This window comes from Gorilla gorilla, chromosome 2 (genome assembly GCF_029281585.2).
Source record: "Gorilla gorilla gorilla isolate KB3781 chromosome 2, NHGRI_mGorGor1-v2.1_pri, whole genome shotgun sequence".
NCBI lineage: Eukaryota > Metazoa > Chordata > Mammalia > Primates > Hominidae > Gorilla > Gorilla gorilla.
The window spans coordinates 109,631,737-109,651,166 of NC_086017.1; the positions used below are offsets into that span (position 1 = coordinate 109,631,737).

Genomic DNA, 19,430 nt, shown 5'->3' on the forward strand with positions numbered 1-19,430 from the left:
GTGGTTTGTAGTTCTCCTTGAAAAGGTCCTTCACATCCCTTGTAAGTTGGATTCCTAGGTATTTTATTCTCTTTGAAGCAGTTGTGAATGGGAGTTCACTCATGATTTGGCTCTCTGTTTGTCTGTTATTGGTGTATAAGAATGCTTGTGATTTTTGTACATTGATTTTGTATCCTGAGACTTTGCTGAAGTTGCTTATCAGCTTAAGAAGATTTTGGGCTGAGATGATGGGGTTTTCTAAATATATAATCATGTCATCTGCAAACAGGGACAATTTGACTTCCTCTTTTCCTAATTGAATACCTTTTATTTCTTTCTCTTGCCTGACTGCCCTGGCCAGAACTTCCAACACTATGTTGAATAGGAGTGGTGAGAGAGGGCATCCCTGTCTTGTGCCAGTTTTCAAAGGGAATGCTTCCAGTTTTTGCCCATTCAGTATGATACTGGCTGTGGGTTTGTCATACATAGCTCTTATTATTTTGGGATACATCCCATCAATACCTAATTTACTGAGAGTTTTTAGCACGAAGGGCTGTTGAATTTTGTCAAAGGCCTTTTCTGCATTTATTGAGATAATCATGTAGTGTTTGTTTTTGGTTCTGTTTATATGCTGGATTATGTTTATTGATTTGCGTATGTTGAACCAGCCTTGCATCCCAGGGATGAGGCTCACTTGATCACAGTGGATAAGCTTTTTGATGTGCTGCTGGATTCGGTTTGCCAGTATTTTACCGAGGATTTTTGCATCGATGTTCATCAGGGATACTGGTCTAAAATTCTCTTTTTTTGTTGTGTCTCTGCCAGGCTTTGGTATCAGGATGATGCTGGCCTCATAAAATGAGTTAGGGAGGATTCCCTCTTTTTCTATTGATTGGAATAGTTTCAGAAGGAATGGTACCAGCTCATCCTTGTACCTCTGGTAGAATTCGGCTGTGACTCCGTCTGGTCCTGGACTTTTTTTGGCTGGTAGGCTATTAATTATTGCCTCAATTTCAGAGCCTGTTATTGGTCTATTCACGGATTCAACTTCTTCCTGGTTTAGTCTTGGGAGGGTTTATGTGTCCAGGAATTTATCCATTTCTTCTAGATTTTCTAGTTTATTTGCATAGAGGTGTTTGTAGTATTCTCTGATGGTAGTTTGTATTTCTGTGGGATCGGTGGTGATATCCCCTTTATCATTTTTTATTGCGTCTATTTGATTCTTCTCTCTTTTCTTCTTTATTAGTCTTGCTAGCAGTCTATCAATTTTGTTGATCTTTTCAAAAAACCAGCTCCTGGATTCACTGATTTTTTGAAGGTTTTTTTGTCTCTATCCCCTTCAGTTCTGCTCTGATCTTAGTTATTTCTTGCCTTCTGCAGCTTTTCAGTGTGTTTGCTCTTGCTTCTCTAGTTCTTTTAATTGTGATGTTAGGGTGTCAATTTTAGAACTTTCCTGCTTTCTCTTGTGGGCATTTAGTGGTATAAATTTCCCTCTACACACTGCTTTGAATGTGTCCCAGAGATTCTGGTATGTTGTGTCTTTGCTCTCATTGGTTTCAAAGAACATATTTATTTCTGCCTTCATTTCATTATGTACCCAGTAGTCATTCAGGAGCAGGTTGTTCAGTTTCCATGTAGTTGAGTGGTTCTGAGTGAGTTTCTTAATCCTGAGTTCTCGTTTGATTGAACTGTGGTCTGAGAGACAGTTTGTTATAATTTCTGTTCTGTTACATTTGCTGATGAGTGCTTTACTTTCAACTATGTGGTCAATTAAAAATATGGACCGCTTCACGAATTTGCGTGTCATCCTTGCACAGGGTCCATGCTAATCTTCTCTGTGTCGTTCCAATGTTAGTATATGTGCTGCCGAAGTGAGCACCACAAATGTGGTTTTCATAAAAAGCCCAAGCCATGTGCTTTTCCTACTGGGAAACATTCTCCAGTATAAGACTATATTTTTGATACTAAATGCATCCTCATTTTAAAGTGTAGGTATACTTATTTCATTATTTCAAAGTACAGTATAATATAAAATTTGTGGAAAAGATAATGAGTGTTGAAGATGTTAATGAAACACTTGAATGGAAAAGAAATAAAAAAATATACTGATTAAACACCTTTCTCCCTGAAAATGCTCTAATCATCATATGATTTAGAAATAAAAAAAATAAATAAATCATCTTTTTCTAAATAGAAGTTAGATGCCCTATATTGCTAGGACAACAAATTTATGGCATCAATATTAGCCATAGGTTGTACTATAAAGGATTTTATACACATAAGTGACAAAGCTCCTGGTTACTTATTCATTATGTATAAAGTGCTTAGAATGAGCTCTGGATTCAATAAGCTGCAGCTGTTTTTATTATCATTCTCCTCCTCCCTATTTTCCACAGCACATTAATGGTATCTGCTCCTTTACTCCTTGTCATAAAGCCACTCATCAGTGATTTCAACTACATTCTTAACAGTAACTTCAATTCTCCAGCTCAGATTGTGTCCTTAACACCAGGTGTGTGGTCGAATTGCCTCAGGAGTCTGGATGTCCACAGGGTCCTTTCAACACTATCCCAAACTGACCTCAGGCTCTGTCTGACTCCTGCCCTCTCAACAGCGGCACTCCTCAGTCCTCCCCCTCACACCCTGTGCTTTAATAACAGTGAGTTATACTTTATTTATTATGTGTTCAGAGCAGCAGTGGGTAAGAGCACGATCTCTCAAGTCTGGTCCAAAACTCCCCTCTGCCCATGTACTAGGCAATAACTAGGCAAGTTATTTATGCCCATAAACTAGGCAAGTTATTTGCCCATAACTAGGCAAGTTATTTATGTTGTGTCTCATTTTCTCCTTCTGTAAAACGGGGCTTATTATAGTGCCTGCTTCGTAGATTGTTTTGAGGATTAAATTAATTAATACAGGTATTTAGAATAATTTGCGTAGAGGTGCATGTTGTCAAGACTGGGCATGTGGTGGTAACTGCAGAAGCTTTTGCAGATACACAAAAGCTTGTTACACTATTCATTCCATCTGTGTAGAGATGTGAAATTTTCCTAAATTTTTAAATCACTAAAATTAAACTGAAAATAGAAAATACAGGTATTTGGAATAATTACGTAGAATAGTGACTAAGATTAGCATTCAATTTTCTATAAAAATTAGCTACTGCTGCTGCGGGCCTCATCACTACTATCACTGTTGTTGCTAAGTTCCTTAAATGCATCATACTCTCTCCTCTTTGGAATTTCCTAAAGTCCTTTCCTTTCCCTATTGTTCTCATACTAATTTGCTGTGTCTCTGCTTAGACAGCCTGCTCATGAAGCTGGGATCTACTAGCTTCCTCCCATGGCATATATTCTATGGCTGGTGTTACAGCTGGGAGTTTTTTTTGCATTGCATCCGTTCCTAATCTGTAAGCTTTGGGGTTCATCACTGGAATCCCCAGCACATGGCTCAATACTTGACACAGGGTAACGGCCAAATATTCAAATATTTGTTGCATGGCTGAACAAATGAAGTCATTTTCATTCTCCACCAAACCTGTCCCTCCTGCTCTGTTATCTCAACTCATGACACCTCTACTGGTCTAGCTGCACAAGCCAGAAACCTCAGATTCCTCCTGTATCACTTCTTCCTTACTAAACAACTAGTCATACATCCTGTCAATGCTACTGGGAAACATCTCCACTCCATCTCTTCTCCCTTTCCTAGAATCAGTGTGTTATGTGCCTGCCTGGCCTCAGTGGTTTCCTAACTCATCTTGCTAAGTCTCTCAGCCTCTCTCCTCTTCAATCTACCCTTCAAAACTGCCACCATCTTTGTACAATCATCTGACAATATCACCTCTTTGCTTGACACTCAAGTGACTTTCCATCTATAGAATGAAATCTAAATTTCTCTCTTCCAGAAAAGCCTTTCCTGATCCAGGCCCAGAATGAACCTCTATGGTTATTTCTCAGGACTCTCCCACGCCAAGCGTACATGCGATGACTCACTATTTTGCCTACATTCCATATCTCTGTGCCTTCACTCAAACAATTGGCTCAGGTTGGGCCATTCGCTACTGCTATGGTCTGAATATTTGCATCTCTCCAAAATTCATATGTTGAAATCCTAACCCCCGTTAGAAAGTTGGGCTTTGGTAAGTGATTAGGTCATGAAGGCAGAGTCCTCATGAATGGGATTGGTGCCCTTACAGGAAAGGCCTGAGAGAGCGTGTTTATCCCTTCCACCATGAGAGGATCGGGCAAGAAGGCACTGTCGATGAATGAGCCAGACGGCAGGCCCTCACTAGTCATAGCATCTGCAGTGTTTTGATCTTGGACTTCTCAGCCTCCAGAACTGTGAGAAATCAATTCTATTATTTATGTCACCCAGGTTATGGTATTTTCTTATAGGATTCCAAACAAAGACATCTACCTTCCTCTATCTAGCCAACTACAATTCCTTTAAGGCAAAGCAAGCCAAACTTGAGGAGTCCCCTTTCCCGAAGAAAAAAACTTCAGTTAATTCTCATGGTTCATAACTCATCAAACCACATGATATAGTTCCTTGTTAGTCAACCCTGCTAAACACTTCAGAGAAAGGAATTGTGTCTCATTCTTTAAGTAAATGTAACTATCATGTGTCAGAAATTGTTCATATTAATGTACATATCCCAGTGTATAATGCAGAACTTGATACAAAAAAGGTACTTAGTAACTGATTGTGGAATTGAGCTTATTTATTTTTAATGGGAATAAAGGAGAAGCATGAAATTTTCATTTTAATAATTACCTGAACTCTCACTCTCAAACAGGTAAACATTTTCATCTTCTATATTTAGCTTCTACTTCACATTTGGTAGTTTTGGACTCAGGTGAACTAGTTATGTACTAACCTGTTTCTCCAGTGCCAAGCACACACTAATATGAGAATGAGAGTAGTGAGGACCATGACCAGCACAGGGACAAGAACTGCAGCCAGCGCTACATCTGAAGTTACAAAGACAAAAACAGACAAACAAAAGCCATATTAACACCAAAGGCAGAAATCACTAGGGAAAATTAACCACATCATCTTTCAACATTTTTCTACCTCATAGAAATACCATAAACATTATTTGTCAAGACTGGGCATGTGGTGGTAACTGTAGAAGCTTTTGCAGATACACAAAAGCTTGTTACACTATTCATTCCATCTGTGTAGAGATGTGAAATTTTCCTAAATTTTTAAATCACTACAATAAAATTGAAAGACAAATGAAAAATTGGGAAAATATATTTTCTATATATGAGAAGAGTTACTTTAAATAATTATTATATTGTAGGGCATTACAAGTCAAATCCAAACATTTAAGAGAAAAATCAGTACAGATTAACTAGTAATACATTAAAAAATACAAGTAACCATTAAATATGTTAGCTTCACTAGTAATCAAAGAAATACAAGTTAAACAACCAACACAAAAAAAGTTAAAACAACAAAATACTACTTTTGCTAATCAAAGTGGCAAATATTTAAAACAACAACTAATTGATGAACAGGCTACCAGGAAACAGTTATTTTTTAATGGAAATATAAACTGATGCTATCTCACTGATTGGCATTTTTGGGCAATATGTACAAAAATCTATTGGCAATTCCATTCCTAGAATTTATTCCCAGAAACTAAAAAAAGATGCATCCTTAAAGGTGTTCTCCCTGTTTCTGCGTAAGAGTGAAAAATTGGAAATAATCCAAATGCCCCAAAATGAGAGGGAATAAATCATGGTATCCTCCTTACAAGAGAAAATAATCCAGCAATTGAAATGATGTTACATCATAATGGCAAAACATTCATATATATATATATATATATATATATATGGGAAGGTAACAATGTGGTGTTAAGAAAGTCAATTGGAAATGTGTGTGTGACCAGGTCAGAAGCCAGCATAATGCTGGAACTGGGAGAGATTTAGGGATCATTTAATCCCCTAATTTCACTCCAGAGATAAGGAATTCTGGGCCCAGATATAGAAAATGATCTGCCTAAGGTCACTTGGGATATTAGTTTCTTCCTTTGTCGCTCAACCCCCTACTTGCCATGAAGATGATAATAGCAGCACCTGCTGATATTTACTGGGGGCTCAGAGCCGGACACCGCAATGAGTCTAACCTGCACCATCTTCTTTATTCCTTAAAACAACTGTATCCAAAAGAGAGAAAGAGGCTGAAGATACAGGAGAGGGAGAGGATAATCAGTAAGATTGGGTCCCTGAGAGGTAGATGGAGGGGAACCAGGGCACAGGTGATATAATCAGCCTTGGGCAACATAAGGAAGCCCCCTTTTCACTGCAGTGAACAGAGGATACAGATAGGTTTGTAGGCTCCACAAAAAGGGAGTTTCACTGGAAGGAAACTCCCTACTTTCTCTGTGAAGTTGGAGCGGTAACTGAGAGTGGGTGAAGATATCCGGGTGAAGGGTTTGAAAATAAGGGGAATATTTAAAATAGCTACAGTTGAGAACAGACAGAAGAGCTACTGCAGCCTTTCAGAAGGTCAGCCAGCTGGTGCCACGGGCCCCACTGAGGGAGGACCTGGAAACTACAGAGGCACAAATCTGACCATGACATAATCTTTTCCATGAAATCACTCTCAGCCTGGCTGTAAAAATGGAGAAGTCCATAAACAGAAATAATGACTTAGACTAGAAAGCACTCAGAATTCACAACGGTAAATGTGCTTTTTCCGTAAGATTAGTGAGACAAGAGAAGATAATCAAGTTTAGATGGATGCTGTGTGATTTAATCAGAGGCTTTAAAACATCTTCTTAGGTTCAAAAAATAAATTTATATACTACCATCCCCCTAAAAAAGAGACAGGAGGTCTCTGAGAAGACCAACTCATTCGTTGTTATTCTTTTTGGGCATACAGGGATCCTAATTCTGGAAGGAAATTATTTAAGGACTCTTTTTAGCCTTGAGGGTCTGAGATGCAATCAGATTTTAAGATGAGCAACACTTTCCAGTGACTGATCTCCATCCAGGCATGTAGTCTGGGATTCTGCCTAAGTACATGCCTTCTGACAACTGGTAAGCAGTTAAAAGATGCTGAGATCTCCTGCCTCTGAGAACTCTTGATTCTCTCTAGCTGTACCTGCAGCATGAGAAAGTAATTCATCTTTGTGAAAATACTTCAGAAGATGGGAAAGAAACCAACATGGGGAAAGTCAGAGAAAGTTATCTGAATCCAGGCAAACTTTCAAAAAATGAGAATGACTGAAGTTCTATGTGGCACAAATTACTTTGGACGAACGGCTTTTTCTCTCTGTACTTTCCTGAAAACAAGCAAGCTTTTTATGTGACAACTCTGACACTTAGTCTACTATGACACTGACACTTTTTTGAATTCAATTGAAATTTTGTTTTTCAACAACTACTAAGACTACTATGTTTTATATATTTTGAGATCTTATTTATCACTGATAACAAAACTTGAAAGTAAATTCTAATAAATTTCTATTTATGATCTTAAAAAATATAATTGCAAACACTTAAAAAGAGACCAAAGTTTTCTTTTATGAATATGTTAACTATGAGTATTTTTAAACAATTATTAGTTTCTACTAAAAGTTCTGTTTTTATTTTCCCCTTTTTGCCATCAAGTTCCCTATCCATCAAATTAATATATTATCAAGGGAAACAAGTTTGTTTCCTGCTATGATTTCAGTTATTTCTAGAAAATATTGTATTTCTAAGCCTGAGAGTCAACATGTTTAGCTGTAAGGAACAATAAATCACAAGAGGCCTGCAACACAGTGGCCTTCTCTAAATATTTAAAGAGCAATTCTACATGGCAGCAGAGACTACAACTTAGATCAATGCAGTCTTTTCCTATGAAAGAAAATAAATTTTTTTTTTTTTTGCTATACTTAAAAACTATAGTTGGAAGAAAATAAACTGAAGGTTTAAAAATGCCCGTGAAAACTTTAGTTAAGAACAAAACAATACTATGTACTAGGCGTTCATTTCCATGTTTGCATACCTTTGGTTACATTTGGAGTTACAGTAGTATTTCTGATATCAGGACTGGCAGTTGTTTGTTCTGTCTGTGCAGGAAATTCATTGCTACTGCGAGGTTGTAGTGGTTGCGTAAATTTTGGGGCACGACCTTTAAAAAAGTTTCAAAAGCTCTTTACTTTTTAATCTGTACCAACTTGATTAACATAAACTTATTTGATAATGCTTTTAATATATTTTTGGAAAGTTGCCCCATAAATCCAAGGAATATCAAATTCTCACATTAAAAACAGGCATACCTTTGGCTATTTTTGGAGGGTCTGTAGTGTTTTTGAGGTCATTGCTGTTCCGAGGAGGTGGAGGTTGAGTAAGTTTTGGAGGACGACCTTGAAAAATGGTTTAGAAAAATTTAAACATTTTGTTTTTAAAAATCATAATTAAAAATAGTAATGCTAAATGTCTTCAATATTTCCTAAAGTATTTAATTCTGCAGAATAATTTTAACTCTCAGAGAGAAATATATTGGAAGGATAAATATTATACTCTGCAATAAATGCACAAATATGCCAGGATTTCTCAGTTTTTAAATAATTAAATCATCTGAAAATAATCTTAGGAAGAAGAATAATGGGGTGGAAAGTGATGTTGAATGCTAAAGCTATAAAGGAGTCATCCACATTTTGATATAGTACTTATTCAATTCATTTAATAATTATTTATGGAGGGCCAACGATGTGTCAGGCACTGTGATAGCCTTTGAGGGTACAAAAGTAAACAGTATATTAAAATGTATAATATTGAGATAAATTATTCTTGCTTTAAATGTATTGTTACAATCTTTCATGCTTATGTTAAACAAATATTACAGTACATGAGACCTGATTTAAAATTATTAGGATTGAGACTAAATTTGGAAAGTGATCTCATTTACATTATCTCATGAATGATGCTATTTCTTCTTCCACTTATAATTTTGGAAACCATTCTGATAACTAACTTTTTAATATGGTAACCATTTTTTTTAACATCCCTTTAAGAAGATATTGTAATTAGAGTTTAACCAGAAAAACACTCACATTATTAATTACTCTCTCTGAGAAGAGCAAAACCATTTTAAATTGGCAATCCAGTAAAAATAACATATCTTAAACACACTGTCTCTTTACCTTTAGGAATAAACTGACATCCGAGCAGCTCCATTTTCATGGCAATTTTCTGCTGCCATTGGGTAGGATTCACTCTAATAAAACGTGCAATAATTGGTGGCAAAAAGTTATTACGCACATCCTGGTGATAATCTTTGTTTCCTTGAAATATCTTTAAAAAAACAACAAAAAATTGGTACTTCAAATCAATAGAGGTCAGGGCTAAATTTCTCCACTTAAACATGTTTTTGTTCTTTGCTCTAGGCCTTAAATTACATCTGTAAAGTATGACAATAAGGATCAATTTTTAAGAAAATAATCATAATTTGGAAAAATATTAAGATGCTGCACATTTTTATCAAAAGTTTATAAAACAAAAATATTTAATATAGAAATGATTTTAAGATGATTTAAGAACTTAACAAGAGGGCTAACTTGGCATTTGGGTAAAAGGTTTCAAATCCAGTGAGACAATTTATCCTATTAATAAATCAGTAACTCTAGTCCTGTGGAATTACCAACTATTTAAATATATTAATTTTTATTTTTAAAGTAAAACAAAATTGATCATGCCAGGTCTTAGGGGAAATATTTTGCTTGTGTACTTTTCATAATTTTTCTCTCAACAGGCTGAAGGTGAACATATACTAAGGAACATATACTAACAAACATATAACAGATCTATACCTCCACCTACTGGATAAACTGCATAAAGACAGTTCTCCTATTATCCCGGTTTTTGTTCCATGCTGCTATTTAAACTAGAAGTGACTTTGAAATGCTATTTTATGCTTAAATTATTAATTATTTTTAGAGATAGAGTCTTGCTCTGTCATCCAAGGAATGCATTGGCAGGATCATAGCACAATACAGCCTAGAACTCCTGGGCTCAAAAGATCCTCCCACCTCAGCCTCCTGAGTAGCTAGGACTACAGAGGCGCATGCCAACATGTGTGGCAATATTTACTTATTTATTTAGAAAAGAGGTCTCGCTTTGTTGCCCAGGCTAGTGTGCAGTGGCGCATTCTTGGCTCACTGCAACCTCTTCCTCCCAAGTTCAAGCAACTCTCCTGCCTCAGCCTCCTGAGTAGCTGGGATTATAGGTGTGCACCAACACGCCCGGCTAATTTTTGCATTTTTAGTAGAGACAGGGTTTTACCATGTTGACCTCAAGGGATCCACCTGCCTCAGTCTCCCAAAGTGCTGAGATTACAGGAATGAGCCACTGCACCTGGTGATTTTTTATTTTTGTAGAAAGGGGTCTTGCTATGCTGCTCAGGCTGGTCTCAAACTCCTGTCCTCAAGTATACTCACGCCTAGACCTCCCCCAAAATGCTGGAATTACAGGTGTGAGCTACCACGCCTGGCCTGTGACTAATTTAATGCTTGTAACTAAATAGCAACAAATGCATTATAAAAATAATCCCTAGGTAAAAATATGAGTTTAGGTGAGTCTCATTCCCTTAACTACTTCAAGCAAATAATGATAGTATCTTACAATGGACCAGCACTTAATTATTTATAAAACACTTTAATGTAACTAATTCAGACAACCCTATGAAATAAGAGGGCACAGGAATCTGTAAGTGGATTGCACAGCTAGTCAATGACAGGGCAGCAACTTGACTCTGGGTCTTCCGACTTAAGTATGGCCTCCAATAACCTAAAAAGAGCCCTGTTTGTTCTCTAGGTCAGATCAACTAGGTAGTTCTAAAGACCATTAATAAGCATATATTGCCGAAAATCAAAGTGATTTTTTTTCTAATCAGCTAAGGTGAGATTAAGTAAATGTTTAACTTCTCAATCAAGCTATTTCCAAGTATTGTGGCTCTATTTCTTCTTGGCTAATTCACTTGGCATTAGACTATAAATCTCGAAAGATGTGTTAATATCCTTCATTTCCTAAAAAGTTTGTTTTGCAGTTACAATAACTTCCATACTAGTGAGCTCCCGTGATTTCCTCAGATATTACTCTGAAATAAAATGAAAGGCAATTATTTTCATTCTTACTATATTAGTGGAACAGGGACGATAACAAATCATTACTTTAACACATAAAAACTATCTTTAAGATATTCCTCTATATTGCTGTCTCAATTTTGTAACAACTGAGTAAAAAAGATTTGCTATAGTCAACCTATGAGCATTTACTGAGAATCCTCATGTACAGAGAAGTATGTGAGGTGTCATGAAGAGAAAATGGATATGGTTGCTACAGTTCCCACCCTCAAGAAACTTAAATTTTATTGATTACCACACATAAATATGGCATAATGTTAGAAAGTGATATATTATGACAACAAATTGTATATATATATATATAAATCCCATTTTCTAAAAACAAAACCAGTCTCTGTGTACTCATGCACATGTGCAGGCTCAGAAAAGGGGTAAAATGAATACACCAATTACCCTTGGGTTGGAGGTGATGAGGGAGCAGATGGACTTACATGAGCGGGAAAAGACTGTTAATTCATACAATTCAATGTGAGGATTTGCATTTCTGACCATAAGAGTAATGGATTAGACTTATTGTTCAGCCCTATACGTACCTGAGAAACTGGATAACAGGCTGCCTTGGGCAATAATGACCGAGAGAAGGGAAACAAATAAGGTGAACCCTGCTATTTCTTGCCCCAGTACTGTCTGTAGAGAGTTTCCAGGCCACAGTGCAGGGAGAGAGATCCCTAACAGAGCCTGCCGGTCTCACTGAGTTGCGGAGACAGAGCTGAGAGTGGGAGGCCAATAAGGTAGCTAGAATTTGTAGGCAGAGATTAGGAGAGAAGAGAGCTATAAAGATAGAGTGAGTGAGAGAGAGAGAGAGAGAGAGAGAGAGACACTTCTAGAATATATAAGGAGTTATCCCTGAAATCTTCAGCTGCATGTAAAGAAATGACCTATGGCCAGTAAAAGAAACACTGGAAGGAGTCAGCAGGACAAGTCTCACAGCTCCGTAGGTCTGGGAATTCCTTACACTGCCAACAGGTAGAACAGAGAAACCTCATAATACATGGGATGCTGCAGTGAGTACTTAGAACAGTATTGTCTCAGTGGGGGAGAAAAATAAGAAAACTGAAGGCTGTCCAGGTCCTGCCTAATGAAGTTAAAAAGCAAGCCTTGAAAATATCACATTGTTTCCAGTAGCTTAACTACATCCCAGAATAAAGCTCAAAAATACTTAAGGGAATAATAATAACAAAAAACCCCAGCACCAAACAATGCAACACAATGTCTGGCATCCAATAAAAAAAATTCAGGCAGGTAAAATATGATCCATAATATCAATCAACATAAAAAGACCCATATATGACATAGGATAACATTAGCAGATAAGGATATTAAAAGAGCTATTATATATGCTCCATGTTCCAGAGATAGAGAAAAGCATGAGCATGTAAAGACACATTGGAGACATCTTAAAACTCCCAAACTGAACATCTAGAGGTAAAAAATACAGTACCAGAGATAAAAATACATTGGATGGGATTAACAGATTAGACATTTCAGAAGAATAGATTAGTGAACTTGAAGACAAAACAGAAAACTTTCAAACTAAAACACAAAGAGAAAAAGACTGAAAAAAATAAAGAACGGAGCATTGGTGAATGGTGAGATACCTTCAAGGGTCATAATATTCATAAAATTAGAATTGGAGAAGGGAAATATTTGAAAAAAAAAAAGAACTGCAATTTTCTAAATTTGATGCAAATCATAACCTACAGATCCAAAAAGCTCAAAGAACCCCACGCAAAAAAAAAAGAAGAAAAATATAAAAAAGCCACATCAATCAAACTGCTTAAAACAAATGATAAAAAGAAAACCTTAAAAGGAGCCACAGAAAAAAAGACATATCACATATTGAGGAACAGAAATAATAGCAGAATTCTTGTCAAAAACAATGCAAGCCAGCAAATAGCAGACAACGTATTTCAATTATTGAAAGGAAAAACCAAAAAAAAACCAACAAAAAAACCACTGATCAACCCAGATTTCTACACTTAGAAAAATTACCTTTCAAAAATGAATGCAACATAGAATCTTTTTCAGAAATATCATTTAATGTTGTTAGAAGTTTTTATAGTATAAGCCTGAACAATTCTTAACATTCCAAAAATTTAGCTATATTCCACAAGCAAAATAAATGTGATACAAATGAATATGGATGTGGTAGGAGTAAAGAGTAGTCAAGTTTAGGGGCATGAGGTAGAAGATATGTATGGAGACAGTATTGTTATTTTCTTTAACAGGGAGAGGCTCACCAAAGATGAAGTTCATGTGACGCCAAGTAGAAGAGAAGAAAGAGGCCTTGAATAAAAGCAGAGGAGTTAAGATGCATATGAAAGATAATGAGCCCCTGGAGGTTTTGGAACAAAGAGATGAGAAAAGTAGTAATTGAAGACTTCTTAGCAAATCATACATGATAAAAAACAAAAATATATAATCAAAGTCAAACTCATAGGAAAGTTTGAAAAAATGTCATCATTGTTTCAGTTCTTTTTTTTCCACTTTGAGACAGAGTCTCCCTCCATCACCCAGGCTGGATTGCAGTGGAGTGATCACAGCTAACTGCAGCCTCAACCTCCTGGGTTCAGGTGATTCTCCCACCTCAGCCTCCCAAGAAGCTGGGACTACAGGCATGCGCCACCATGCCTGGCTAATTTTCTGTATTTTTAGTGGAGATGGCGTGTTGCCATGTTGCCCAGGCTGGTTTCAAACTCCTGAGCTCAAGCAATCCCAAAGTGCTGTGATTACAGGAGTGAGCCATCATGCCCAGCCCCATAGTTTCGGTACTGATGGGAGACATCTATCTTCCTTAGGCACAAGGACTTCTCCATTTAAAGATCAAAGGGATACACATCTGAATAAGACCCATCTCTGCCTGCTCCCCACCCCTTATCATTTCCTCTGGCTCATTCCAGCATCTTCATAAATTGTTGCTAACTAAAACAAAGATTCCATAATTAGATGCTAGAGCAATTCTTCATGTAAGAAAAAACAGAATTTTCCCAAGATGAAAGTTGGTGAGATGATCTTCAGATGAATTTTCATCTCTAATATCCTATAATTTAATGCACGTTGGTTTTCAGCTTTTTTCTTTTTCTACCTCTTGCCTACAGAGTAGAAATCTGGGAACAAAGGCTCTCCATCATCTGGTGAATTGAAAAAAGCTTCATAAAAATAAGAAATTACAAGGTCCCTTTTAGACTTTCTTAATAAAGTGTCTAAACAATTCAATTAAAAATGCAATGACAAAAATCAGAAAAGTACTCACCGTTACAATCACCAAAAGGAACCTAGAACTACTGAGAATTTTCTAAAGTCAGTAGAGTAAGGCCAATAACACTACCTAAAATAACCACAAGAGGGTAGTAAAAGACATTCTAAACTTCTACATCTTTTTTATACAGGAGAGCTCTGTGACTTGGCAACCGCCCATTTTAAAAATGTTTTTTAAAAATACCTTGGTAATCATTTTACCTTATCTTGCTCCACACCAGGCTCTCTGTACACAGTCCATTTCTGCCCATCATCACTGTACAGGATTCTGTAGGCAGACACATAGTAATTGTGCTCCACCATGGTGGATCCAGTGGTTATAATGCCTGGGGAATGAAGAGTTGCTTTCATTAATGCACATGGTCTGATTCCCTAAGTTTGTTCAGCATCAAAGTATAAACACTTGAAATGCACAGCTCGAACGTTTCTAATTATGGCTCATTTCCATATCCAAGTGCACGTTTTTGTCATAACAATTACTAAATCCTTGGCCTTATTCCCTTGGAGAGAGAGGAAGGATTATGGGTGTGCATTAATTAAGTAAAGAACTATTCTGTTTTGGTGTCTTGTGTTTATAATGTCGTAAAATAGATTTTGACTACTGGGTAAGATGACTTCCTGGGAATGAACAGATTAAAGATGATTATTGGTATTATTTACAGTACCAAAACAAAATAAATATTTTAACAAAATTAAACCAATCCCAACCAATTATTCTGACCATGTGCTAAGTTCCCCTAAATTAAATTTATACTCTCCACATGTGGAAAATTAATGATCTCATCATTTAAAATGGACTCCTTTAACATAAATTTCTCTTAATGACTGTAAGAGACCGTTATTTTAGATGTCTCAAGACTTTACTGAAACACTACCTTAAAAAAGTGTCTCATTACAATGGAAACAAAAAGCTATTACGAATTAAATACTGTGATGGTTAATACTGAGTGTCAACTTGATTGAAGGATGAAAAGTATTGTTCCCGGGTGTGTCTGTGAGGGTGTTGCTAGAGGAGATTAACATTTGAGTCAGTGGACTACGAAAGGCAGACCCACCCTCAACCTGGGTCGGCACCATTTAATCTGCATCAGCACGGCCAGAATAAAAACAGGCAGAAGAAAACGTGAAAAGACTAAACTGGCTTAAGTCTCCCAGCCTACATCTTTCTCCCATGCTGGATGCTTCCTGCCCTTGAACATCAGACTCCAAGTTCTTAGCTTTGGGACTTCTGGACCTTTGACCATAGACTAAAAGCTGCACTGTCGGCTTCCCTACTTTTGAGGTTTTGGGACTCGGAATGGCTTCCTTGCTCCTCAGCTTGCAGATGGCCTACCGTGGGACTTCACTTTGTGATCATGTGAGTCAATACACCTTAATAAACTCCCCTTTATATATACATCTGTCCTATCAGTTGTGTCCTTTTAGAGAACCCTGACCAACACAAATAACTCCTTTTCTCTGCCATGTTTCATAAAATGTGTCTCTAGTAATATTAACATCAGTGAAGAAAATATAAAACCATATAATTACAATTTTAATGCCTTAATTTTCTCTGAAAATCTTAGATGTTACTAGTTTTTTGAATAAAATAAGTGTTACAAATTACTCTAGAAAATTTTTGTCTCTTAACCTGTTATTTTCTTTTCCTTATTCAAATCTATTTGTAACCACTGGTATTCATCAGTGGCAAAAGCAGCCCAAGGCGGTCCAGGTTTTTTCAGCCTGGCTTTTTTGGGTTTCCAACTGTTCTCTTGCCCTGTGTGGTCAGTCCACTCCAGCACAGATGATGCTGTTATTTGAGGATCCGCGATCACACCAGACTCCATCCCCAGTGTTCCATAACATCCTGAAACAAAGAAAAGACTAAATTTGGTTTCCAGGTATAATTTCAAAATGCATGTAGACCTGCTCACTGAAAACTTTCTATTCCATCTTTAATTAACATACACTACACTAATAATACACTGTAACAGAGAAATTTCAAAACTAGGCAAGTGTTTCTTGGGCATATGTCTTTGTGTATCATTAGGAAACCTACAAACATGCTCATTTACAAGCATGACTGTTAGTTTAATGGAGATACATTATCTTCTCCCTGGGACACTCTTCCCAAATAACTGAGTAACTCACTCCTTTACCTCCTTCAGGTTTTTGGCCTATGTTGCATTCTCCCTGAGGTCTTCCCTGGGAGGAAGGCCCTTCCCAACTTCAATCCAGTCCTCCTTCTTTATTTTCCTACATCTTTTATCATATTGTAAACAGTACATTATAAACAGTAATTTATTCATTGCTTATCATCAATCTCTCACTACTAGAATGTAAGCTCCAGGAAGGCAGGAGTTTGTTCACTTTACTCTATCACTCGAACCAGAGCAATGCGTGGCACATAAAGAGAAGGAACTCAGTAAGTATTTTCTGTTGAACGAATTGATTACTTCTTCAGACAAGTTCAAAAGTCATCTTTCTTAAGGAACCTTCCTTGCTTACATGACCATTTCTCTATAAATATAAAACTTTCAATTTGCTCTATTCATTATATTATTAGATAACTATCTTACCTCATAGTGTTATTAAGACAACTACGTGAGAAAGTACAATAAATCAGCAACTGACACAGTGCCTAACAGTGTTCAAAAATATTAATTATATAAATAAAAAATTATAAAGTCCATAAAAGGCTTACCACTTGTCTTAAATGTAAAAAGACTTGTAGATAAGTGTCCCCTGAAAGAGAGAAGGGGTTTTTTTGGTGATACTCACATAACACATGATTGCCCCATATTTAGTGAAACATTTTTTTTGATTTGGTTCCCCCCACCCAATAAAAGAACCAAGAAGACTGTGTGGCTAAAAATTAGACAACTAATATTGTTCGTAGGAAAAAAGTCTCATTTCTGAGCAGGACAACTTCTGAAATCAGCATAAACAGCTTTCTCTACCAGTATCTAGCACCCAGTTTCATATGTGATTGTGCAAAAGTTCTCTATGTAATCTTTAATATGTACTTCTTTTTCATATGTATTTACTCATTGTTCACTGTCAATCCCTCACTACTTTATTTCATGAAACAAATGGATTCTTAACACTTTTCTGTGGCAAATGCTTTTGACGAAAATACACTAAAAGGTCTAATTCTCAGATAATGAGGCTCAAGTTTTTTCGCATAAACATGAGAAAAGTTGGGTACTAATAGATTTATTTTTCGTTTTTTTTTTTTTTAGGAGAAATCAACATCTCATGGAAGAAGTTTCAGTGTACACTCCTGCCTTTAGTCCAACATACAAACCATTACAAGAGGATGCAATTTATCCCTGTTTTCTTTTTTAAAGTATGAAAGGGAGAATTCACAAACACTAAATCTTTCTAAAGGTATAACATGGTAAAGGAATGAAAGGGTCTGCATAAAATAATCTAGAAAAAAAAAAAAAAAGAAGGGAAGGTAGTTGAATCTATACCAGGGATGGGCCAATGACTGCCCACGCATGGCCTGTTTTGTATGGGCAGTGAGTTAAGAATAAAGAGCTGTAAATAAAACAAAAAAAGAATAAGCTGCAGAGACATGTGGCCTGTAAAGCCTAAAATATTTATTAGCTGGATCTTTACAGAACAAATCTGCTGAATCCTGTTGTATACCAGTCTGGATATGGATGATGCTTGTGTCTTCTGAATGAAAATTGGCCTAGGACCTCTGAAGAAAAGCTGGTTTCAATTAGGCTTAGTGTTGTCTGAAAGACTGAGCATATCTAAGAGACAAGATTTATAAAAACAGATTGCTAACACTGCTTTTCTATTTAATGTTTCAACTTCTCTTGCTTTTGATGCCTACCCTACATTTTATAAAACAGTAGAACACTATAGTTACCATGAAAATACATCCTCAAAATATTCTCTTAGAATGAAAGGAAGATTCACAATAATGCTTATGATGTAACACTTTATGTCAAATTTAAATTTATATTTAAAGTATTTCAATTATCTTGAATCCCCATGTGCTATAAGGAACACAGTAGTTAAGCCTTTCAATCTGTAAAATAAATAAGGATTTGGCAACAAACTTCTAGACTCTTATGTAGACTTTTTTTTAACACTTAGAAAAGACAGAAGAAACACATTACTCTTCCAAATGACATTTTTGAAGAACAATAAGCTAAAGTAGTACAACACCACCTGTACTCTTCAAAATATGCAGACACTGGCTGGGCACGGTGGGTCACGCCTGTAATCCCAGTACTTTCGGTGGCCGAGGTGGGTGGATCACGAGGTCAGGAGTTCGAGACCAGCCTGGCCAACATGGTGAAACCCCGCCTCTACTAAAAATACAAAAGTTAGCCAGGCGTGGTGCCACACACCTGTAATCCCAGCTACTTGGGAGGCTGAGACCGGAGAATCGCTTGAAACAAGAATGCAGAGGTTGCAGTGAGCCGAGATCACGCCACTGCACTCCAGCCTGGGCAATGAGAGCGAAACTCTGTCTCAAACAAAACAAAACAAAACAAAAGACACTGAGCACACTAATGTGAGTGCTTACTGCCTAAATGTTCTTTCATGAACACCATTAACAGTGACACTGCTGAGCTCTAGCTAGTTCTTAGCCCAATGCTACCCAGAATGCTAATTATATATAGCATATATTTTTTAAATTGCATATATACTTACACCACAGATGTGACGTTGTTAGCCAAAGAACTTTCATAATAGGGGATACCTTTACTAATTACAACACTGATTTGGCCGCCCAACGTGTTTGACACTACTCCTGCATGCACACCAGCCATGCACAATGGCGAGGACTTAAGGAAGGGAAAAGAAAAGATTCATTTTTAATTTTCTCTTAATAATTCATAAACAAGACACTCTACTTCCTGAGAAATCAGTTAATCTAGGCAGTTTCTTCATAAACTTCATAAACAAAAATAGATTATTGGTACTGTAACACAACAGTTTTAGCAGAAGAAAAAGAATAAAACATATTATTAAAAAATGTCTTAAAAAGGTAAAAGATAAGGATATATGATTAACACACCTCTACTCTGGAGTTCTAAAAAAATAA

The 19,430-nt window shown here is 36.6% G+C and overlaps 1 protein-coding gene and 1 non-coding gene across 3 annotated transcripts in view; both read right to left on the minus strand.

Moving 5' to 3' along the window:
• The window catches only part of DCBLD2 (discoidin, CUB and LCCL domain containing 2), a 99,878-nt gene that overhangs the window by 7,290 nt on the left and 73,158 nt on the right, over positions 1–19,430 (minus strand). For both annotated transcript variants that reach the window (XM_019024002.4, XM_055381749.2), the window contains 8 exons: positions 19,037–19,170; positions 17,064–17,104; positions 16,011–16,226; positions 14,582–14,706; positions 9,125–9,275; positions 8,258–8,344; positions 7,984–8,109; positions 4,856–4,949 (listed from right to left, as the gene is read on the minus strand). In XM_019024002.4, coding sequence (XP_018879547.2) covers positions 4,856–4,949; positions 7,984–8,109; positions 8,258–8,344; positions 9,125–9,275; positions 14,582–14,706; positions 16,011–16,226; positions 17,064–17,104; positions 19,037–19,170 — 974 coding nt within the window. The remainder of the gene's footprint in view (positions 1–4,855; positions 4,950–7,983; positions 8,110–8,257; positions 8,345–9,124; positions 9,276–14,581; positions 14,707–16,010; positions 16,227–17,063; positions 17,105–19,036; positions 19,171–19,430) is intronic.
• LOC115934080 (U6 spliceosomal RNA) lies at positions 1,752–1,858 on the minus strand. Its single transcript, XR_004069929.1, has one exon. It is a non-coding gene; the product is annotated as a U6 spliceosomal RNA (small nuclear RNA).